This window comes from Peromyscus maniculatus, chromosome 1, assembly GCF_049852395.1.
Source record: "Peromyscus maniculatus bairdii isolate BWxNUB_F1_BW_parent chromosome 1, HU_Pman_BW_mat_3.1, whole genome shotgun sequence".
Classification (NCBI taxonomy): domain Eukaryota; kingdom Metazoa; phylum Chordata; class Mammalia; order Rodentia; family Cricetidae; genus Peromyscus; species Peromyscus maniculatus.
Genome location: NC_134852.1, coordinates 16,708,166 through 16,734,042, shown reverse-complemented (window position 1 = coordinate 16,734,042; position 25,877 = coordinate 16,708,166). Strand labels below are relative to the sequence as shown.

General features: G+C 41.3%; 1 protein-coding gene across 1 annotated transcript; it reads right to left on the bottom strand.

Annotated features, from left to right (window-relative positions):
- Nucleotides 1-23,914: 23,914 nt before the first annotated feature.
- On the bottom strand, nt 23,915-24,853 carry LOC143273950 (vomeronasal type-1 receptor 4-like). The gene has a single exon (XM_076574794.1). The coding sequence runs from the start codon at nt 24,851-24,853 to the stop codon at nt 23,915-23,917; it is 939 nt and encodes a 312-aa protein (XP_076430909.1).
- Nucleotides 24,854-25,877: the final 1,024 nt, after the last annotated feature.

Sequence of the window (25,877 nt, the reverse complement as noted above, 5' to 3'; positions counted from 1 at the left end):
TGAGATCTACATGAACAACCTGGTCATGAGTGGGAACAATGAAGGGCAACGGTCGAGGGAAAGAGAGTGGGAGATCCTAGCTGGATCAAGAAAAGAGAGGGAGAACAAGAAATAGGAGACCATGTTAAATGAAGACCACATGAGAAAGGGAGGAAGCAGAGAGCTAGGGAGGCCCACGGAGATCCACAAAGATACCCCCACAAAAGACTGCTGGCAATGGTCGAGAGACAGCAGGAACTGACCTACTCTGGTGATGGGATGGCCAGACACCCTGTTAGTTGTGCCATAAACCCCATCCAAGGAAGGTCTGAGGAATCTGGATGCAGACATCCACGGCTGGGCCCCTGGTGGAGCACTGGGATTCTAATTAGTGAGAAAGAAGAGGGTTTATATGAGCGAGAATTATTGAAGCCAAGGTTGGATAAAGCACCGGGACAAATAACCAAATGAATGGAAGCACAGGATCTATGAACCAAGGGCTGAGGGGCCCCCAACTGGATCAGGCCCCCTGAACGGGTGAGACAGTCATTTGGCTTGATCTGTTTGGGAGGCAGCTGTGTGTTGGTGCCGGGTCCTGGGCTCGTTGCATGAGTTGGCTGTTTGAATCCTGGGACCTATGCAGGGACGTTTGGCTCGGTCTGGGAGGGGGGGACTGGACCTGGCTGGACTGAGTCTACCAGGTCGATCCTGGTCCTCGGGGGAGACCTTCATCTGGAGGAGGTGGGAATGGGGGGTGGGGTGTGGGGAGGGGGAAGGGGGCGAGAGTGGGAGAACAGGGGACTCTGTGGCTATTATGTTGAACTAAATGATATTGTAAAATAAATTTACAAAAAAAAAAAGAATGCAAAAAAAAAAAGAGTAGAATCTGCCACCTCTCATTGGACCAAGAGGCTTCCTGAAACACAGAATCTGTCACCTCTGAGTGGACCAAGAGCCCTGATAAGATCAAGAGTGAATTAGAGAGTCACAGGATCAACTAGCTTGGGACTAAAAAAAAGGGGGAAGAAATCAATAAAGAAATTGAGAAAAAGACAAACAAAAATTGGAAGAAATCTATTAAGAAATAGAGGAAAAGTCAAATAAAAAATTGGAAGAAATCAATAAATTCCTTAAAGAAAATCATGAAAAAGCAATTAAACAAGTGAGGGAAACAGTTCAAGACCTGAAAAGGGAAATAGAAACAGTGAAGAAGACACAAACAGAAAGAATGCTGGAAATAGAAGATCTGAGTAAATGAACAGGAGACACAGATGCAAGCATAACCAACAGAATACAAGAGATGAAAGAGAGGATCTCTAGTGTAGAGGCTCAAAACACTGAAGATCCAAAACACTGAAGACAACTTATGTTGGACAGGATGTAGAGAAAGGGGAACACTCCATTACTGTTGTTGGGAATGCAAACTTGTACAACCACTTTGGAAATTAATATGGTGCTTTCTTAGAAAATTGGGAATCCACCTCCCTCAAGACCCAGCTATACCACTCTTGGGCATATACCCAAGGAATGTTCAATCATACCACAAGGATACATGCTCAACTATGTCCATAGTATCATTATTTGTAATAGCCAGAACCTGAAAACAACCTAGGTACCCTTCAACTGAAGAATGGGTAAATAAAATGTGGTACATATACACAATGGAGTACTACTCAACACAGAAAAACAATGACATCATGAGGTTTGCAGGCAAATGGATAAAACTAGAAAATATTACCCTGAGTGAGGTAACCCAGACTCAGAAAGACAAACATGGTATGTACTCACTCATAAGTGGATACTAGATGTAAAGCAAAGGATAACCAACCTGCAACTCACATCTCCAGGGAGGCTACCTAGTAAAGAGGACCCTAAGAAAGAAACAGGGATCACCAAGCAACAGAGAAATGGATGAGGTCTTCATGAGCAAACTGGGGGTGAGGGGAGTAATGGAGGGCAAGTATTGGAGGAAAGTGAGCTTAGGGGAGCTGAAGGTCCCAGCTGGATCAGGAACAGAGTGGGAGAACAAAAAAAGAGATATAGTGATAAATGAACACCCCATGGGAATCAGAAGAAGCAGAGTGCTAGAGAGGTTCCCAGAAATCCACGAAGATACCTCCACTATAGACTACTGGCAATGGTGGAAAGAGTGCCTGATCTGACCTACTCTGGTGATCGGATGGCCAAACACACTGTCATGATAGAACTCTCATCCAGTGACCAGTGGAAGCAGATGCAGATATCCATAGCCAAACCCCAGGTGGACCTCCAGGATTCCAATTGGAGAGAGAGAGGAGGAATTATATGAGCAAGAGATATCGAGATCATGATTGGAAAAAGCACAGGGAAAAATAGAAAAACTTGCAGAAACACATGAACTGAGAACCACTAGCTGAGGAGCCCCAATAGAACTGGACCAGGCCCTCTGGATAAGCGAGACAGTTGATGAGCTTGAAATGTTTAGCAGTATTCCAGGCAGTGTGACTGGGACCTGTCCTTGGTGCATGAGCTGGCTTTTTGGAATCTAGGGCCTATGCTGAGACACTTTACTCAGCCTTGGTGCAGGGAGGAGGGGACTGGACCTGCCTCAACTGAATCTACCATACTGGGCTGACTCCCCAGGTGAGACCTTGCCTTGGAGGAGGTGGGAATTAGAGGTAGATTGGGGGAGGCTGGGGGATGGGAGGAGGTTGGACAGGGGAATCTGTGGCTAATATGTAAAGTTAAATTAATTATAAAATAAAAATATTTATTAAAAATACAAAGTTGGATCAATGGCTGTGGAGTGCACATGGGACTGGACTAGGCCCTCTGCATGGTGAGAAAGATGTGTAACTTGATATGCTTGGGGGTCTGGGGAATGGCCCTGGGGGTAGATTCAAAATCCATCCCTGGTATATTAGTGAGCATTTTGGAACCCACTACTTATGATGAGACACCTCATGCAGCCTTGAGGCAAGGGAAGGCCTTGGACTTGCATCTACTGGATGTGCCTACCCATGGGAGGCCTTGCCTTCTTGTGGGGAAGAATTGGAATGTAGGTTGGGAAGGGGATGTTGGGGGTGTGAAGAAGGGAAGAGGGAGATCTTTGATTGGTATATAAAATGAAAGAAAACATTTTCTTAATAAAGAAAAACTATTCTACAGAAACTTCTACAGCTGATAAACTCCTTCAGGAATATGGCAGGATACAAGAGTAACTCAAAAAAATCAGTAGCCCTCCTATATACAAATGATAAAAGATCAGAGAAAGAAATCAGAGAAACATCAACCTTTACAATAGCCATAAATAATATAAAATGCCTTGAGGTAAATCTAACTAAGCCAGTGAAAGACGTGTATGATAAGAAATTTAAGCCTCTTAAAAAAGAAATCAAAGAAGATATCAGAAAATAGAAAGATCTCCCATGATCATGGATAGGTAAGATTAACATAGTAAAAATGGCAATATTACCGAAAGCATTCTACAGATTCAATGCAATTCCCATCAAAATACAAACACAATTTTTCACAGACCTGGAAAGAACAATACTCAACTTCATATGGAAGGAGAAAAAACCCAGGATAGCCGAAAGAATCCTGTACAGAATGGGAAAAGATCTTCACCAACCCCACATCTGACAGAGGATTGATCTCCACAGTATATAAAGAACTCAAGAAACTAGACATCAAAATACTGAACAGTCCAAATAAAAAATGGGCTAAAGAGCTAAACAGAGAATTCACAAAACAAGAAACACAAATGGCTGAAAGACATTTAAAGAAATGCTCAACATCCTTAATCATCAGAGAAATGCAAATCAAAACGACTCTGAGATACCACCTTACACCTGTCAGAATGGCTACGATCAAAAACACCAATGACAGTCAATGTTGGAGAGGACACTCCTCCACTGTTGGGAATGTAAACTTGTACAACCACTGTGGAAATCAGTATGACGGTTTCTCAGAAAATTAGGAATCGAACTACCACAAGACCCAGCCATCCCACTCTTGGGCATATACCCAAGGAATGTTGATTCATTCCATAAAGATACATGCTCAGCTATGTTCACAGCAGCACTATTTGTAATAGCCAGAACCTGGAAACAACCTAGATGCCCGTCAACAGAAGAATGGATAAAAAAAAAATGTGGTACATATACACAATGGAGTACTACTCAGCAGAGAAAAACAATGAAAGCATGAAATTTGCAGGCAAATGGATGGAACTAGAAAAAATCATCCTGAGTGAGGTAACCCAAACCCAGAAAGACAGTCATGGTATGTACTCACTCATAAGTGGATTCTAGATATAAAATAAAGAACAATCAGACCACAACCCATAGAACCATGGAGGCTATATATATAGCATGGAGGTTCCTAGGACGACTGTGGCTCATAATAAATTTCGGTTTTAGTCAATTATTGAAAAAAATAGCCAAATGAATGGAAACACATGAACTATGAACCAAAGGCTGAGGGCCCCCAGCTGGATCAGGCCCTCTGAATAGGTGTGACAGTTGATTGGCTTGATCAGTTTGGGAGGCAACTAGGCAGTGGGACCAAGTCCTGTGCTCATTGCATGAGTTGGCTGTCTGAAACCTGGAACATATGCAGGGACACATGGCTCAGTCTGGGAGGAAGGGACTTCCTGGACTGAGTATACCAGGCTGATTGCAGTCCTCAGGGGAGGATTTGCCCTGGAGGAGGTGGGAATGGGGGGTTGGCTGGGGGTAAGGGGAGGGGGTGGGAGGGGGAGAATAGGGGAACTCGTGGCTGATATGTAGAATTGAATGGTATTGTAAAATAAAATACATAAAATTTAAAAAAAAAATCCTGTACAATAAAACAACTTCTGAAGGCATCACGATCCCTGACTTCAAGTTCTACTATAGAGCTACAGTAATAAAAACAACTTGGTACTGGCATAAAAACTGACACTTGGACCAATGGAACCAAACTGAAGACCCTGACATTAATCCACACACCTATGAACATGTGATTTTCGACATAGAAGCCAAAAGTGTACACTGGAAAAAAGAAAGCATCTTCAACAAATGGTGCTAGAATAACTGGATGTCAACATGTAGAAGACTGCAAATAGATCCATATCTGTCCATATGCAAAAATCTTCAGTTCAAGTGAATCAAAGACCTCAACATAAATCCAGTTAAACTGAACTTAATAAAAGATTTGATAAAAGTATTCTTGAATGCAATGGTACAGGAGAGAACTTTCAAAATATAACACCAGACACTGGGAGCATCAATTAATGGATGAGACCTCTTGAAATTGAGAAGCTTTTGTAAGGCAAAGGACATGATCAGTAAGACCAAACAACAGCCTACAGAATGGGAAAAAATCTTTACGAACCCCACATCTGGCAGAGGGCTGATCTCCAAAACACATCAGGAATTCAAGAAACTAGACAATAAAATAACAAAAATCAGCTAAACAGAAAATTCTCAATAGAAGACTCTCAAATGGCTGAAAGACATCTAAGGAATTGCTCAACATCCTTAGTCATTAGGAAAATGCAAATCAAAGTGACTGTGAGATACCATTTTAGAGCTGTCATGATGGCAAAGATCAAAAACACTGAAGACAGTTTATGTTGTAGAGGATGTGGAGCAAGGAAAACATGCCTCCACTCTTGGTGGGAATGCAAACATGTACAGCCACTTTGGAAATCAGTATGGTGGTTTCTCAGAAAATTGGCAATTGAAATACCTAAAGACCCAGCTATACCACTCTTGAGCATATATCCAGGGGATGCTCAATCATAACACAAGGACACATGCTCAACTATGTTCATAGCAGCATTATTAGTAATAACCAGATCATGGAAACAACTTAGATGCTAGATGATCCTCAATTGAAGAATGGATAAAGAAAATATTACATATATACACTATGGAGCACTACTCAGCAGTTAAAATAAATGATATCATGAAATTTGCAGGCAAATGTGTAGAACTAGAAAATATAATCCTGAGAGATGTAACTCAGACTCATAAGGACAAACATGGTATGTACTCACTCATTAGTGCATACTAGGTGTAAAGAAAATGATAACCAGAATACAAGCCACAGTCCCTGAGTGGGAGAGCAATGAAAGACATGACTTGATAGAGGGAGACATTATGGGGTAAGAGAAAACAGTGTTAGAGAAGTTCCCAGGAATCCAGAAGAATGATCCTACCTTAGACTATAGACCTACTCAGATTGATTAATACCCTAACTCTCATCATAGAGCCTTCATCCAGTAAGTGAAGAAAGTAAATGCAGAAATTCATGGCTAGAGGCCAGGTAGAGCTCCAGGAGTCCCATCAATGATACAGGCAGTATTCTATGAGCAAGGGACATCAAGATCATGATAGGGAAATATACAGAGATGGCCAGCCAAACTAGTGGGAACTCATGAACTGTGGACCAATGGCTGTGAAGCCCCCATAGAACTAAACTAGGTCCTCTGCATAAGCAAGACAGTTGTTTGGCTTGAATTGTTTAGGAGGCCCCTAAACAGTGGGATCAGAATCTATCTCTGGTCAATGAGCCGGCGTTTTGGAACCCAATGCCTATAGTGGGACACCGTGGGCAAACTTGATGCAGGGAGGAGGGATTTAGACCTGCCTCATCTGAATGTACCATGCTTTGATGACTCCCCATGGGAGGCTTTGCCTTGGAGGAGGTGAGAATGGGGGGTGGATTGTGGGTGGAGGCTGAATTGTGGTAGAATGGAGGAGAGGATGATCAATGGTAGGTATATAAAATGAATAGAAAATTTCTTAGTAATATAAAGAAAGAAAAAATGATAATCTTTTCCCACTGAGGAGATGAGGTAATTAAACTCAAAACCTGTATCTGACACTCCTTTGAAAAACTTCATAAAGCAATTCTGCATGCTATGCCTGGATAGCAAGCATCAAAAGTAGGTGTTTTTTGGTGGTGGTAATGAAATATACACTGTTGTAATATTTCTAATATTTTATATAGCTCATTCAAGGAAAATTATAGATTATTTGCCATTATTCATTCAGATATGGGTGCTTTGGTAGCTGCACATTTGAAACCTTTAGAGTTGAAGTGAAGGAGTGCAGTCACCCATGGTATGTTTCTATGTCTATCTGTATGTGTACATGTGTCTATGTTTTATGAGAGAGATGTGTACTTTTCACATATCCACTTAAGCTTCAGTATCTCCTTCATCAGCTTCAATTGATACACTAAGCCACCATCTTCTGGTCCTTCACAGCTTTTGTACAGATTTGAGATTTTTGATATTGTCTGCTGTCTGTGAACAGAACCATATCACTGCTTGAAAAAAACTAATAGGCTGTACATGTCTCTGACAGCTGTTCAAATTCATTTATAAAGATACACATCAGGACAGGCAGAATCATGGGTATGACACCAATACATAAACTATGAAATAACTATGTGTGAAATATGATTTAGAGCTGTTGAAGAATGCTGGCCACAATAAATTACTTACACTGAGTACTTAGCCTGAATGGCCATCCTGTGCACACTGTTCATTTGAAAAGAAGGTTTGATTGGTTCAAGTGGGTGCGTGAAACTCTAATCATATAAACAAGACTCTGCATGTCTTAGAATATAGTAATATAAGACTTTATTTTTTACTTAGAATATACTATTGTAGGCAGAGCCACACACAGAGAGAAAAGAGAAAGGGATAGACAAAAAGATATATGGGTATAAGGAAAAGTGAGAGAAATGCAGTATATACATCTTAGAAAAAATCCTATCATATTACCAGATTGCTCTATGCACAAGGTCAGAATATCATCTTTTTTTCTTTCTTGCTGAAACCCTGCTTAAAATTGCCCTCATTTATCCAAGACTAAAGATGTGACCATCAGACACAGACAACTCTTGCACTGATTAGAGGAAGAGATGGGAAGATGCAGATGCAAAAAGACATACAACTGCACAAAGAGCAATGAGGCACCACCAGAACCTAACTATTCTACAACAAGAGCTGAACATCCCAACATTGAAGAAGCCAAAGAAATCGACCTTAAAAATAACTTTATGAAGAGGATAGATGTCTTTTAAGAGGAAAGAAAAAATTTCTTAAAAGAAAATGAAAATACAAACAATTGGAAAAAATCAATAAATCCCTTAAAGAAAGCCAAGAAAAAGCAATCAAACATGTGAAGGAAAAGTCAGGACCTAAAAATTGAAATAGAAGCAATAAAAGAACATAAAACGAGGGAATGCTTGAAATAGAAAATCTCAGTAAATGAACAGAAACTACAGAGGCAAGCATAAACAAAAGAATACAAGTGAGGGAAGAGAGAATCACTGGTATGGAAGATAGGACAGAGGAAATAGATTTGTTAATCAAAGTAAACCCTGAACCAAAAACGTCAGAACACAAAATGTCCAGAAATTCTGGGACACCATGAAAAGGCCAAACCTAAGAATAATAGGGATAGAAGGAGAAGAAAATCAACTCAAAGACACAGTAAATATATTTAAAAAAGAAAATTTTTCCAAACTAAAGAAGGACATGCCTATGAAGATACAAGGAGGTTACAGAGTCCCCTGAGACTGAGACAGCCAGCACCTAATTAGACTAAGAGGTGAGTCTTTGTCTAGGTGGGGCCCAAGGGCACAACCCTGTGCCTCTACAACATCACTCATTGCATTCCCAGTTTCAGGCCAGTCAGCAGGCTAAACTCCTGCAGAAAGGTCAGACTACCACCATGCACCATTAGACCCTGTAACACAAGCCCTACCTCTCCCAAATCCCATACACCCTCTGAGACTCTGTTCCCTGAGACAGAGCCCACCAGTACCCTATTGGACTAAGAGGTGAGTCTTTATCCTCATACCTGAACACCACAGCCCTTACACTTTGGGCTGAGGATCACAACCCTGTGCCACTACACCATCATGCAGTGAAGTCCCAGTTTCAGGCCAGTTGGTAGGCAGACCTACTGCAGACAGGTCAGACTACCACCCCCACCCCCATGAGACTCTGTAATCCACAAGCTCCACCCCTCCCAAACCATGCACATGAAAAGATTACAGCCACTCCCTGAGACAGAGACAACAAGTGCCAATTGGACTAAGAGCTGCTCCCTGAGACAAAGACTCCTGTAGCTGGAGAACTTCTCTCTGGTTCCCACCAACCCCCGGCAGTCAGGTAGCCCACTGATAAAATAAACACACAGACGCTGATATTATTTAAACTGTTTGGCCTAATGACTCAGGACTCTTACTATCTAGTTCCTATATCTCAAATTAACCCATATCTATTAGTCTGTAAGTTGAAACGTGGCTCATGGCTTTCCAGTACCTTACATCTCACTTGTCATGGAGGCTGCTGGCAGTGACTCTCTGTCTCAGCCTTCCAATTCCCAGAATTCTCCTCTCTCCTGTCCCACCTATACTTCCTGCCTGGCTACTGGTCAATGAGTGTTTTATTTATTAATCAATCAGAGACACACATTTAACATACAGAACATCCCATAGCAGAGTCCATCAGCACCAATTAGACTAAGAGCTCCCACTGGACCAAGAGTATCCATCAGATCAAGAGAGCCTCCCTCAGACACAGACACTGCTCTCACCAAGTGGAGAAAGAGATTGGTAGACACCAGTGCAAAAATACAATCAACAACAAAAAAATGGCTCCAGCAGAACATATATCAGCAAGACCTAAACATCCCAAAACAGAAGAAACAGAAGAAACTGACCTTCAAAATGACCTTAAGAAGATAATAGAGATCTTTATAGAAGAAGTGAAAAATTCCCTTAAAGAAGTAGAGGAAAAGTCAAACAAAAAAATAGGAAGAAATCAATAAATGCCTTCAAAGACAAGAGAAAGTAATTCAACAAGTGAGAAAAACAGTTCAAGATTTGAAAACTGAAATCAGGACAATAAAGAAGACACAAACTGATGGAATACTAGAAGTGGAAAATCTGAGTAAATGAACAAGAATGACAAATGCAAGCATAACCAACAGAAGGCAAGAGATGGAAGAGCAGATCTCTGGATTTGAATATACAATAGATGAAATAGATTCATCAGTCAAAGAAAACACTAAAGCCAACAAAATCATAACTCAAAATGTCCAACAAGTTTGGGGCACCATGAAAAGACCAAACCTAAGAATAATAGGGACAGAAGAAGGAGAAGAATACCAACTCAAAAGCACAGAAATTATATACAAATAAAATCACAGAAGAAAACTTTTCCAACCTAAAGAAGGAAATGCCTGTAACGATACAAGAAGGTCACAGAACACCAAATAGACTGGATCCAAAAAAGAAGTGCTCTCACCACATAATAATCATAAACATACAGAATAAACATACAGAATAAAGAAAAATATTAAGAGCTGCAAAGGAAAAAGGCCAAGTAACACAAAAAGGAAGACCCAAAAGAATAACACATGATTTCTCAATGGAGAATCTAAAAGCCAAAAGGTCCTGGGAAGATATTATGCAGACACCAAGAGACCATGGATGCCAACCCAGAAAATTACACCCAACAAAACTCTCAATCAACATAGATGGAGTAAACAAAAGATTCCGTGGTCCAACCAGATTTAAACAATAACTCTCCACAAATCCAGCCCTACAGAAAGCACTTAAAGGAAAAATCCAACCTAAGGAACTTAGATACAAATACCAAAGAAGGGAAACATACAACACTACCACCAAAAAAATAACAAGAATAAACAATCACTGGTCATTAATATCCACCAATATCAATGGTCTCAATTCACCTGTAAAAAGACACAGGCAAACAGAAGGGAAAAGAAAACAAGATCCATCCATTTTCTGCACACAAGAAACACAACTCAACTTCAAAGACAGACACTACCTCGGAATAAAATGCTGAGAAAAGATTTTCTAATCAAATGGATTTAAGAAACAAGCTGGTGTAGCTATCCTAATATATAATAAAATAAACTTCAAACTAAAAGCAATCGAAAGAGATCAGGAAGAGCATTGCATATTTATCACAAGGAATATCCAAGAAGATGAAGTCTCAATTCTGAATATTTATACCCCACATAGAAGGGCACCTACACTCGTAAAAGAAACATTACTAAAGCTTAAATTGCACATCAAACACCACATACTAGTGGTGGGAGACTTCAACACCCCACCCTCATCAATGGACAGCCTGCCAGACAGAAACTTAACAGAGAAATAAGGGAACTAACAGACATTATGATTCAAATGGACTTAATAGATTATCAACAGAATATTCCAACCTAACACAAAAGAGTATACCTTCTTTTCAGTACCCCATGTAACGTTCTCCAAAATCGACCACATTCTTGGTCACAAAGCAAATCTCAACAGATATAAAAAAAAAAATGAAAATATCTCCTGTATCTTACCTGACCACCATGGCTTAAAGTTAGACCTCAACAACAACAAAAATTACAGAAATCCTAAAATCTCATGGAAACATAATAAGGCCCAATTGAATCAACAATGAGTCAAGGAAACAATAAAGAAAGAAACTAAAGATTTCCAAGAATTCACTGAAAATGAATGTACTACATACCAAAACTGATGTGCCACCATGAAAGCAGTGCTAAGAGGAAAATTCATAGCTATAAATGCCCACATAAAAAAGTTGGAGAAGCCGGGTGGTGGTGGCACATGCCTTTAATCCCAGCACTCGGGAGGTGGAGGCAGGTGGATCTCTGTGAGTTCAAGGCCAGCCTGGTCTACAAAGCGAGTTCTAGGAAAGGCGCAAAGCTACACAGAGAAACCCTGTCTCTATAAACAAAAACAAAAAAAGAAGTTGGAGAAATCTCACACTAGAGATTTAACTGCACAACTGAAAGCTCTAGAACAAGAAGAAGCAAATGCACCCAGGAGAAACACATGCCAGGAAATAATCAAATTGAGGGCTGAAATCAATAAAATAGAAACAAAGAGAACAATACAAAGAATCAATGAAACAAAGAGTTGGTTCTCTGAGAAAATCAACAAGATGGAAGCTCTTATCCAAATTAACCAAAATACAAAGAGAGAGCATCAAAATTAACAAAATCAGAAAAGAGAAGGGGGACATAACAACAGGCAACGAGGAAATCCACAGAAACATCAGGTCATACTTCAAAAACCTGTACACCACAAAATTGGAAATCTGAAAGAAATGGATGATTTTCTGGATAGATACTACATACCAAAGTTAAATCAAGACCAGATAAACTATTTAAATAGACCAATAACCACTAAGGGAATAGAAACAGTCATTAAAAGTTCAGTATTATTCTTCCCAAGTATGTTAAGAATTGTGTTGGGACCCAGGACCAGATGGTTTCAGCACGGAATTCTACCAAATTTTCAAAGAGGAGCTAATATCAATACTCTTCATATTGTTCCACACAATAGAAACAGAAAAAACATTACCAAACCCTTTTTATGAGGCTATAATAACCCTGATATCCAAACCACACAAAAAAAATGCAGCAAAGAAAGAGAATTACAGACCAATCTCCCTCATGAATATTGATGCAAAAATACTCAATAAAATATTGGCTAACCAAATCCAGGAACACATCAACAAATTATCCACCATGACCAAGTAGGCTTCATTCCAGGGATGCAAAGATGGTTCAACATATGAAAATCTGTCAATGTAATACATCATATATAACAAAAGTGAAAGAAAGAACCACATGTTCATCTCATTAGATGGTGAAAAAGCATTTGACAAAATCCAACACCCCTTTATGATAAAGGTTCTAGAGAGACCAGGAATACAAGGCACATATCGAGACATAATAAAAGCAATTTACAGCAAACCAACAGCCACCATTAAATTAAATGGAGAGAAATTCAAAATGATTCCACTAAAATCAGGAACAAAACAAGGCTGTCCACTCTCCCCACACTTATTCAACATAGTACTTGAAGTTCTAGCTAGAGCAATATGACAACAAATGGGGATCATGGGGATACAAATTGGAAAGGAATAAGTCAAACTTTCACTGTTTGCTGACAATATGATAGTATACATTAGTGACCCCAAAAATTCTACCAAGAAACTCCTACAGCTAATAAACTCCTTTAGTAATGTGGCAGAATACAAGATTAACTCAAAAAAATTAGTAGCCCTCTTACATACAAATGATAAAAGGTCAGAGAAAGAAATCAGAGAAACATCACCCTTTACAATAGCCACAAATAATATAAAATACTGGGGGTAACCTTAACTAAGTAACTGAAAGACCTGTATGATAAGAACTTTAAGTCTCTGAAGAAAGAAATCAAGATATCAGAAAATGAATTCAAACAATCAAAAAAAAAGATTTCAGAAAATGAAAAGATCTCCCATACTCATGGACAGGTTCGATTAACACGGTAAAAATGGCAATATTACCCAAAGCAATCTCAGATTCAGTGCAATCCCCATCAAAATCCCAACACAGTTCTTAACATACTTGGAAAGAACAATACTGAACTTTATCCAAAAAATAAAAAAAAACCTAGGATATCTAAAAGAATCCAGTATAATAAAGCAACTTCTGAAGGCATCATGATCCCTGACCTCAAACTCTACTATGGAGCTAGAGTAATAAAAACAGCTTGGAAACCAACACATGGACCAATGAAAATGAATTAAAGACCCTGACATTAATCCACACACCTATGAACATATGATTTTTGACAAAGAAGCCAAAACGGTACCATGGAAAAAGAGAGCATCTTCAACAAATGGTGCTGGCATAACTGGATGTCAACATGCAGAAGATTGCAAATAGACCCATATCTGTCGCCATGCACAACACTCAAGTCCAAGTGGATCAAAGACCTCAACATAGATCCAGTTACACTGAACTTGAGAAAAGAGAAAGTAGGTAGGAAGTAGTCTTGAATGCAATGGCACAGGAGAAAACTTTCTAAATATAACACCAGTTACACAGACAGCGAGAGCAGTTACTAAATGAGACCTACCAAAACTGAGAAGGTTTTGTAGAGCAAAGGGCATGGTCAATAAGACAAAACAACAAGCTGCAGAATGGGAAAAGATCTTCACCAACCCCACATCTTGACAGAGTGCTAATCTCCAAAATATACAAAGAACTAAAAAAGCTAGACTTCAAAATAATGAACAATCCAATTATAAAATGGGCTACACAGCTTATCAGAGAATTCTCAACAGAAAAATCTCAAATGCCTGAAAGACATTTAAGGAATTGCTCAACATCCTTAGTCATCAGGGAAATACAAATCAAAACAACTCTGAGATACCATCTTAAACCTGTCAGAATGCCTAAGATCAAAAACACTGATGAGAGCTTATGTTGGAGAGGATATGGAGCAAGGGGAACACTCCTCCACTGTTGTTGGGAATACAAACTTGTACAGCCACTCTAAAAATCAGTATGGTGGTTTTTCAGAAAATTGGAAATAAGTCTTCCTCAAGACCCAGCCATACCACTCTTGGGCATATACCCAAAGAATGCTCAATCTTACCACAAGAACACATACTGAACTATGTTCATATCAGCATTATTCTTCACAGCAAGAACCTGGAAACAACCTAGATGCCCCTCAACTGAAGAATAGATTTTAAAAAAATGTGGCACATATACACAATGGAGTACTACTCAGCAGTAAAAAACAATGATATCCTGAAATTTGCATGCAAATGGATAGAACTAGAAAACATCATCCTAAGTGAGGTAAACCAGATCAGAAGGACAAACATAGTATGTACTCACTCATAAGTGGATACCTGATGTGAGGAAAGGAATGGCCAGAATGCAACCCATAGCTCCATAGAGGCTAGCTAACAATGAAAGACCCTAGGAGGGAGACATGGACGGCCTATTAAAGGAGAAGCAGATGAGGTCTACATGAGCGGAATGGGAATGAGGGGGTGGTGGAGGGGGAGGACAGGTGATGAGAACATACGGAAATGGGAGGGTCAAGCTTGAACAGAGACAGGTTATCAGGGCAGGGAGGGAGATACCATGAGATTGAGGACATCATGGGAATAGGAAGAGGCAGGCTGCTGTAGAGGCTCTCAGGAATCCACAAGGATGACCCCACCTGGGAACGCTGGTAGTGGTCTAAAAGGTGCTTGGAATGGTCTACTCTGGTGACCAGTCCAGTGAATACCTAGAATCATCATAGAGGCTTCATTCAGTGACTGACAAAGGCAGATGCACAGATCCATGGCCAGGCACCAGGCTGAGCTTGATGGAGACCGACTCTGGACAGCTGTGTCTTGAACCTTGTGTTACCTGCCACGATTTATCAAGCCTCGTGTAAATAAGAGGCTTTTAGTCTAACCTAGGAATGTAGGATTAAATAAACCTCTTTAAATCAGCTAGCTGCAGGGGCCTGGGACCAAAGCGACCTCCTGCTGACCCTCCTTAGGAATTTTCTTTGTCCTCTCCTCACTCCTGCTCCCCCTCCCTACCTGAAGCCCTGTTTATAAGCTCTAACACCAGTCAATAAAGTGAGGCCTTGACGCAACTCAGACTGCTTTGTCTTTCTTCACGCGCTTGGTCTCCTTTCCCTCTCACCCCCCATTGATTCACAGGTGTCCCCTCCTCAAGACCCTCGAATAACCTGGCCTGCTGGACAGGTCAAGTGGCGCCCGAACGTGGGGCTCGAGGCACGGCGGCTCACTACTGGACGGCGAAGAGAAAACGTGGTCTGGCCAGACTCACTAGGGTAGAGGTGCCCCAACAGCATCACTCGTGCGCCGTGGGCAGCCTTGAGGTAAGTGCCGTTCATCAATCAATGGGTAAAGCACTCTCTAAAGAGGCTCTCTTCATTAAGGAAATGAAGAAATCAGGGAGAGGGGAATAAGAGTCAAAAAGAAAGAAAGAAAAAAAAGATTTAATTAAGTTTTTCTATTTTGTGGAAGAAAAATGTCCCTGGCTGGTTATTAATGGCCCGGGCATCCACCCTTTGACGTGGAATAAAGTTGGAAAGGCTATCAATAACTTGCTTAAGGACGGAGAGTACGTCCCCGATGCATTCTTTAGTTTCTATGGAGTAATCAGAGATGTTTTAAAGGATTCAGAAAAGGATAGTAGGGTGTCACATCTTCTGGCACTTGCTGAGGACCTATTAAGTGATGTGTCCATCCCAGAAGACGGTAAGAGTGAGGTTGTCACAAATCACATTGAACAAAAGACCAAAAGACCCACAGGGACCCTCAAGGGTCCAGAGGTTTATTGACATCTACCGGTAAGAGCGCTCTCTGTCTTGTCTCTGTCTCTGTCTTGTCTCGTTAAGTTTTGTGCCAGTCGACTGATTTGTACTTTGCAGGCTCTCACTGGGACAGACGTGTCCGGACAGTGATCCTGGGAGGGAAAGAGAGACGTCTCATTCCCTGATTTGGGCAAGGGACCCCCTAGTCCCGAGCCATTTGGGGCCACCTCAGAGGTGACCATTTGATTTTAGGAGTCTCCTCCAGGGAGTGCTCAGGAGAGGAGCATTTTTGGGTACCTTTCCCCATGGTGGGAGGAAGTGCCACTTTGTATTTTGTTCCGGGAAATTGTTAGAGCCATTTTGTGGGGGATTTTTTTTTGTTGTTGTATGTTTTATTGTGGTCATTGTTACTTTACACTCTGTTTCTCTTCCAAGAAATAAGGTACATGTCTGACTGACAGGGATGTGAAAGCCCCCTGATGTCTGTTTGATCTGGATTGTTTTTGGTGTGATTGAGCCTGGAGGGTCACTCTCCACAGAGCACATCAGGCTGTCATTGTTCTTGGAGCTTTGTTGGTTGTCTCGTTGGGGCAAAGTTTTTCTTTCGTGTGCCCTTGGTCTTGTGTGTAGTGTGTTAACTGTTCTCATTGTTGACTTGACTGTGACGGATGCTATGGGACAGTCCCCTTCTTCTCCACTAGACCTTTGCCTAGCCCACCAGAAGGATGTGCGAGCCACAATCGAGGGGCTTGCTTGCTGTGAGTGAGGCCATCATCATCTCAGTGCTGATGTGCTGGCACTTGGATTGTCTGTGTAAATGTCATCTGTTTCTACTACTCATCTCCCTTATTTTCCTGCGGGGAGGAGAGAGAGGCACAGCGAGGGCCACCTCCCTCCCTCCCTAGCTCTCTTGCTATCAGGACTGCAGGCAGCTGGCTGCTCTCACGAAGGTGGGGGTGCGTGCTCTGGGTACAGGTGGGCTAAGATTCTCATGTCCTGCTCTGGACAGGGCAATGGCTGCCTGCAACTGACAAAACTGTGTGAACACTGAACAGAGAATCTGACTTTAGTCAGAGGAGTTAACAAAAACTTTTTTTCAGGAACACTGGCAGCCAAGGAGATACTTTATGACCACTGCTCCCCCTCCCTTCCTTTACTGTGATAACTTCAAAGTCTCTTCTGCCAGCTAGGAATTTCTCTTGTTAACCCTTCTCTGTCCTGATTGTGAAACCTCAGTAACCTCCCCCCCCCCCCGCCCCACAACTTCATCCCCTACAGACAAAGAGAAGCTAAAACCAGGATTCTTAAATGTAGATAAGAACTTAGACGCCTTTTTCCAGGTGGCTTTATCAACTACAGAAACTTAAGAAAACACAGAGTTAGGATATATGACCATCTGACAGAGACTAAGTTGTCATAAAACATCCCAAACTCCCCAAACTCCCCAAACCCGGGAGACAGCTCATAAAACTCCTAAACACGGTTGCTAAACTAATGAGAAATAAAGATAACATAAAAAACTACTGATATGAACCAACATAACATAAAAAACTACTGATATGAACCTAAAAGAGGGATGTGGGCGGTGGGAGATGAATTATGTGGTCTGTGCTAGCCTTACAAAGAAAGACATGTGCTCCTTCCAACCTCCCTGCTGTGTGTGAGAAGTTTGGAACTAGCCCCCCTGCCGAGGCTTGTAAACTTCATTTGTATAAACCTTGCTTTTGCATTCTGTACCTGAGGTCTCCAGTGGCTTCTTTGGGGACGCGATCTGGGCATAACACTGATATTGCTTAATAAAGAAATGTTAAATTACCAGTTCAAGATACTGGGGAAATTATGCTTTTGTTTTCACAGGAAAAATAAAAATTTACATGGGTTTTGGTCATTTGAGTTGAATGTGTTACAAATACTTGCCATCATTTAAGAAAATTGGTTTCAAATTATTGTTGGTTAAAATAAAAGTTTAAATAAATGAATTTTTGACTTGAGGAAGCAGTTTAAGATATAAAAATTTAAAGGCTTAAGCATGTCATGACAGTTTAAAAAAATATAATGAAACTTTAAGGTCTAACTTTAAAGTTTAAGTAAACATGTTTCAGATTTCTTTCTCTTGCTATTCTGCTGTTACATGGAGACTCCAAAGGGTCATAGTTTTAAAAATGTCTGTCTATTCTGCAGGTATGAATGAAAATGTGGCCACATGTGTGTTTGGTTTTGAATGTCTGAGTTTGCATGTTCTTTGTGTTAAGGAATACAAGTTAATACTAGTCATCTGGCTATCCAGATACTAGTTTAAAGCATAAACGGTTCTATTTAAACAAAAACAAACTGAGAGGTATATTTGACTAATATATCTATAGGAAAACAAATTAGCCTGGTCATTATTACCAAACTTAGAGATATTTTTAAGATTAGGCCTAGATTTGTTTGGCTCAGATACATTTAATAGATAATGGTCCTCAAACCTGTCAATGATCTGATGAATATGACATTTAAATTATTTGATTAAAAACTTACTATCGGAAACAGAGACTCCCAGCTCACCAGCTCCTAACAATGACTCCCAAGGTCTCCAAAGAAGATATGGAATGACAAAAGATGCCACCTGAATTGTGAACAACACTGACCACAGGGCAAGATGCCCCAATGCAACGCCTGCCTCCAGGACCCAGCCCAGACTATGGACAAGTAGTAGGACACTGTCAGTCTTCCGTGTCCCTATTCCACAGAAAAGGTACTCTGCCTTATGGGCTTGATGGTGGTAGAAGATTGATGTTGTTCTGACTGGTACCTCCAACGCTATAGAGACCTGGGTAGGGATTGATCACTGTGATTTATAGGATTGGAAGCTTCTTGGTCTGCACTCAGATATAGTATATCCTTCTCAGATTTCTGATAGTACTGATGGCTAGCTCTAACTTTGTCAGCATGGCACCATCAGCCAGATCCTTCTGCAAGGCCATAGCTAGCCTTTTAGCTCACTTTAAAAGAAAATGTTCTAAGATGTAAAAATTTAAATAAATCATAAAGGTTCGGGTATGAGTCTAAAATAAGATATGTTTCAGATTACTCTCCTGTTCTATGGTTCAGAGCTTAACATTTAGGAGCACTGATGAGCTGATAGAGCAATGACCACTTACTGTTCAGTCACAAGCTCAACATTTTGGATTTGTTTTAGATGTGATCTAGATATGTCTAAATGTAAACCTAAAAGTGCTTCTCACCAGGCCAAAAATCTCTGTCCAATTTATACCTGGCTTTCTGGACAAAAGTAATGCCCAAATCTGTAGTTCTTGTTGGAACTCAAAGGTATAAGTCTACTTCTGTTGTTTTACAGATACCCATTATCTGCTTTGTCTACAATATGGAGTACAGATTGGTAATACTAATGTATCTAAAACTTTTATGTCATTCTGCAAAAAGGCCTCAAAGGATCAAAAGAGTCATAAAAACATAGACCCACTCCACAGAGGTTGAAAGAACCCAGATAAGTATTCCTAAAGATGGTATTTTTCCTCTCTCATGGTCTTGGGATTAGTGCTTTTCCTATTACTAAGGGTATAAACCTAAGGGTTCCAAATAAGTTCACAAATTTTAACCTCTGTTCCTAGTTTAAATCTGTCTCAACAGATTTCTACTTGGCTGTCAGACACCTCCAAGTTTCAGTTGCTGACTCCACCACTCCAGATGACTGTGGACTCCGACGTGCTAAAGGCTAACGTGGACCAGCCCAGCTAACATGATTCTTCTCTGTCACTATGGTGTCAGGCAGCTACATGCTACTGACGAATGCCCCCTGCCCAGTCTTTGACCAGATTTTCAGCCTTTTGGGGGAGGGGCCCTGATAATGACACCCCAATGCCAGCTTGAAGCAGTTCCAGAAGAGAATACATCGTCCCATTTTCCTTGTTCTAAAAAGGCTGAAATGCTGGGTCAAAAGAAAACTCCCTGGCATAGAGACCAGATGGCTAATTATACATGAACTATGCATGGCCATTACAGGCCATGAGTTACTAAAATAGGCCATGAGGTACCAAATGTAATACCATAATTTTAAGATTAAAATTTGCCAAAAAGAAATGGGGGAGTGAAAGACCCTAGCCCTTCAGGCTTACACCCCCAAGCCTCAGGAAAAGAGAAAACTTCAAGCACCAAGAAATGAGAAACTAAAAATCTAGAGCAACCTGACTTAGCCATTGTTCAATCTCCCCTGCAACCATATAACAATGTAAAGAGATTTCTGCTAAGAGATGTGCTCAACTGTGACTGGGATAGTTGCAGGTGTTCCAGGAAGGACCACTGTGACCTTTGTGTAAACTCCACTCCCGCCTTGATACCCCTCCCTTGAGGTTTCAGGAAAAATGTACCTGTTGATGCAAATTACCCATCTGTGATCACTCTGTACCCAGACCATGATCTTGTGAAACGAAATTGTATGGGAATTGTAATCTTGTGGGTTTTTCCTTTATTAGCCTTTATGGGGCTTCAGTAAGATGCGGCTCTTGCTCTTAGGAGCAGGGTTTGCTCTTCTTTACAAAAGCTTTAAAGAATCCCCTTGGCTTTCTACCCTGATCCCCACCCTCCTGGACCCCTGATTATTTTCCTTCTCCTTCTCATTACCTTTGGTCCCTGGGCCTTTCAGCAGTTGACTCTGTTTATCAAAAATCAGATTGATTCGGCCTTACCACGACACGTCTCGATTCATTATCACAGAGTAGATTCCGAGGAGGCCGGCCAGGAGCCCCATCAAGGACTCAGATTCAGTGTCCTAAAGCCCTAACGTCCCCACGGTCTTGCTAGAGAGTACTCAATGACGGGAATAGTACAGGGCCCACGCAGGAGACAACAGTGTACTGAGGGCGTTGAGACCGGCTCAACATGGCACCTGCCATGCGTGGGAGTCCCCCTGTATAGCCTAAGACAGAGGCTCTCTCGGACCTCCACAACCCCCATCACATGGACTTGGTCCATTTTTGAGAAAAGAGGAGGAAATGTTGGAGACCGACTCTGGACAGCTGTGTCTTGAACCTTGTGTTACCTGCCACGATTTATCAAGCCTCGTGTAAATAAGAGGCTTTTAGTCTAACCTAGGAATGTAGGATTAAATAAACCTCTTTAAATCAGCTAGCTGCAGGGGCCTGGGACCAAAGCGACCTCCTGCTGACCCTCCTTAGGAATTTTCTTTGTCCTCTCCTCACTCCTGCTCCCCCTCCCTACCTGAAGCCCTGTTTATAAGCTCTAACACCAGTCAATAAAGTGAGGCCTTGACGCAACTCAGACTGCTTTGTCTTTCTTCACGCGCTTGGTCTCCTTTCCCTCTCACCCCCCATTGATTCACAGGTGTCCCCTCCTCAAGACCCTCGAATAACCTGGCCTGCTGGACAGGTCATGAGCTCTGGGAATACAATGGATGAGAGAGAGGAGAAATTCTTCAGGTGGGAGACATCGAGATCATTATGGTAAGAATTGCAGAGATGACTGGCCACACTGGTGTAAACCCATTAACGGTGTAGACCCAGTGGGACTGGATACAGAAAATAGTAGTTTGGCTCGAACTGTTTGGAGGGCATCCAGACAGGGGGATCGGGAGCCATCTGTGGTGCATGGGCAGGCTTTTAGGAGCCCAGTGCCTGTGGTGTGATACCTTGTGATGCCTTGGTGCAATGGGAAGGGGCTTGGACCTGCCTAGGTTCTGCGCCGGCTCTGTTGACTCCCCATGGGAAACCTTGATTTTTTGGGGATGTGAGGATGTAGAGTGGCTTGTGAGGGAGGGCTAGGAGGTGAGACATGGGAGGAAATAGAATCTGTGGGTGGTATGTAGAGTGAATAGAAAAATTCTTAATAAAGATAAATGAAATAAAATCATAATTTAGGACCTGGAAAGATAGCTCAATGTTTAGAACTCACTCTTCTTGCAGAGATCCTGAGTTCAAATCCTAGCAAGTACATGAGTGATTACAACCATATGTAATGACATTAGGTGCCCTCTTTTGGCATGCAGGCATACACACATGAAGAACACTGTGTGCATAACAAATAAATACATCTTTAAAGAGAGAAAATTTGTAACATGGGGGTCTGTTTTTATTTGTTAAGAATTATCATTATTCATTTTACATACCAAACACAGATGCCTCTCTTCCTTCCTCCCCATCCTCCAGCCTTCCCCCACCCACCCACATCCCATTCCCTCCTACAACTGGTACATTCAGTAGAGGCAGGTCCAAGCCCCTCCCCCGCCTCAAGGCTGTGCAAGGTGTCACACCATAGGTAGTGAGTGCTAAAAAATCCAACTCATGCACCACGGATGGATGCTGATCCTACTTTCAGGGGGCCGTTTAATCAGATCAAGCTACATAACTGTCTCGTTTATGCAGAGGGCCTAGTCCAATCCCATGGAGGATGCACAGGTGTTGATCTGAATTTCATGAGTTCCCACTAGTTTGGTTTGGTTTTCTCTGTAGGATTCCCCATCATGAAAATAGGCCTTCTTATGAACTTAACCATAAGTTAAGGAACTTAGAGCAATTGTTTTGCTAACTTGACATGGGAACAAACTGCCTCGTGATATTTATATTTGTACAAACTGCAACCTCCATGATTGCATAACCTTTAACAACCCAAATTTCCCCTACAATTTCTACAATTTTTGTATCACCTATGTTTTATTATCCCTGTTCCTTAAAGTCATTCCACACCTTCACAATTTGTTTCTAGCACCCTGAAATCTATAAATACACCATTTATTCAGGCAAACTTTTCTGTGCCTGGGAACTTCAACATTTCATCATGGATGAGAGGGTTTCCTACAAGGACCTAGTCTTCTCTGAGGGATGATTAACCTTAACAGTTCAAAGGGGTGCAGGAAGATGTGCTTTCTTCAGTGACATAGCCAGTAATAATTTGCCCCTGCTCCAAGTAAATAACCTCAAAAAACAATGTTCTGGCAAACTCTAATTAAACACTGTGAGCCACACACAAAGTAGGACACAAAAGTAGGAGGGAAAGAACACTTTCACTCGCAAAGGGAGTGGGATGTAAGAGTAGAATGGAGAGCTGGAGTAACTAAGAAATTCTACGTAAATTTATGAAACAATCAAATGGTTTTTATAATTAAGATGTAGAAGGATGCCCTGCAGTGAACTGCTTTCTCCTGGAAATGCCACGCACTCATGCACATAGAGCAGCTGTGGTGACCTGCACAAGACCATCCTTATCAGCATCCCACCATGGATAGAGGTGGGACTCACAAAATCATAGCCCTATCAGGGAAGTTGAAGACACTTCCTGCTTGTTGGAGGGAGAGAGTCAAATCCCTCAATGATGAAACTACACTTATACAAATAAATGATCATCCACCCATGCTCATGAAAGAAGTTTTAATTAAATCATATGGGGCATTAAAAATAAAGACATGTAAGTAGGACACAAATTAGTTGGGGTGAAGAAAGAGTCTGATGGGATTTAAAAATAAGAATTATGGGTGGATAAAATCAAAGTACATGTGCATGTGAGAACTAAGGAAACAAAACTTTAAACAATTTAAACAGCCAGGATCACAATGCTTATCATGTCAGCACTGAAAAAGCAGGGTCAAAAGAGTTAATTGACTCTTGCTGGCCAAGACATCTAGCTGAATAGTTCCCTTGGAACTGTGGATCTCACAGTTCTGAGGTCCCATGTGGATTCTGGGAATTAAACCCAAGCACACTGAATGAGCAGTCTTCTTAACCCCTGAGACATGGAAAGGGGGATGCAGACAGCACAGCTTTTAGAGCTCCCTGACATCACATGCACAGAATGTTGTCTGGTAAGAACTGGAACAGCAGAGCCTGGAAATGGAAGTGTAGTGTCTGAGGAGCAGAAAGGGACAGAATGCTGGGAAGCATGCAGCCATGGCTACACCTGCATTAGACACCCACTTACCAGTTCCTTCAAGGACAGACAGATAAGATGTCAAGACAATAGACATTACATAGAAGAGCACAAAGCTGCACACTAGGGTGAGGATCCTTTGAGTGGCTCTGGTCTCAGGGGATGAACTAAGAGACTGGGATCTGTGGATGTGTTTGACCCTCTGCTTGTGTTTGAGCAAGATGAACACCATGTATCCACTGGCCCACATCATCAGTCCCAAAAACATGACATCATTGGATGTCAATAGGATTACAGTAAGTGTTTTGATTGGTCTCCCAGGATTCACAACAGCACAGTATTCAAAAAATCTTACCCTAGTATTATTTCTTCCACCCTTTATGTCAGTTGTGTACACCATAACATAGGCATACAAAGACAGCTGGAGGGTCCAGCATAAGCTCAAGGAAGGCCCAACTATACCCAAGGCTCTGACTTTGAGCTGTGCCCACATAGAATTACTGGGGCTGATGGTAATGGCCTGAAAGACACTCAGAAGGGATGTAGACACAAGGGATACTCCTCTGGCAACTCGATGAAAATATAAGACAAGTTTACATGAAACATAATCTACATAGTAAGTCTGACTAAAAGCAGCAATGGTCTGTGGGATTCCTTTGAAGAGAACAATGAAGTTGGCCCAAGTCAGGTGTTTGATAATCTGGTCTGTGGTCTTCGCCCTGATTCCAGAGAAGTCAGCAATGATAAAACAACAAAGCAAGGCTAAGTTCCCCAGCATTCCCAGCGCAGTCTGAGACATGAAGAAGATGCCCACAGCCAGGTCTCTAGAGTTCATTCTGTTATGGTTCTGGTACCTACAGAACAGATCCAGAAAGCACTTGTTACGTAAGTTGGACTTTCTTCTTTTTAGCTTAATAAACAATGTACTGCATAAAATATAGCTAGCCCAATAATAATTGACATATATAACTATTTGATTCAAAAGCAATGTATGTGTTGGGAATGGAGACACATACCTTTAATTCCAACACATATTAGGCAGAGACACAAGGATCTCTATGAATTTGAGGCTTGCCTGGTATACAGAACAAGATCCAGAACAGCCAGAACTATGTTTAAAAAAAATACACCGCTGTCTCAAAACCAAACAAATAAAAAGTAAGCTCTGGATTACATGGACATATATGTCTGGGGGAAGTTAAAAGATTAAGGACCTCAGGACTTTATAACATGAGTTTGAATTTATTCAGTGAATCATAGAACAACAGATATGAAATTTGGTTATTGAAACATCGGTTTGCCACTTGATCCTCATTTCAAAGCAGAGAACAAGAAGACCTCTAAAAGAATGATAACATCTAACTATGCAACTATACACAGCAATTTAAAAGGGGGAAAATATTCTGCATTCATATAAAGCCCAGTGGGCAGCAGAATTTGAGGTGTGAATATACAGAAGCCATCAATCCCTTCTCAAATTGCTCCTGTAACTAACTAAATTTAGGAGATATTTTACCAGCCCAGTGAACAGGGTCTGGGATTCAAAAAAGAAAACCAAGTGCAGGTGAATTCTGAAAAACAATCACAAACTGTTTTAGTCACCAGGACCCCCACATTACTGAGGACAAATACACTGTCACTTTCGTGGGGGAAAAAAAACACAAAAAGTAGGAATCCAGGTTATTGTTTCTCACCTGCAGCCTCCATCAAATCATGATGTGTTCAGGTCTTGCGAGGATCCTCCCACCATGAGCATTTATCCTGTGCAGCAGCTGTTTTCTGAAAGAGGAGGATCAGTTCAGAGGAGCAGTGCTCTCGTCCAACTTCCAGAGACTGTCCTGTCCTCTGCATACTGGGTG

Coding starts and splice junctions, on each gene's coding strand:
- LOC143273950 (XM_076574794.1), bottom strand. CDS start 24,853: ATGAACTCTAGAGACCTGGCTGTGGGCATCTTCTTCATGTCTCAGACT.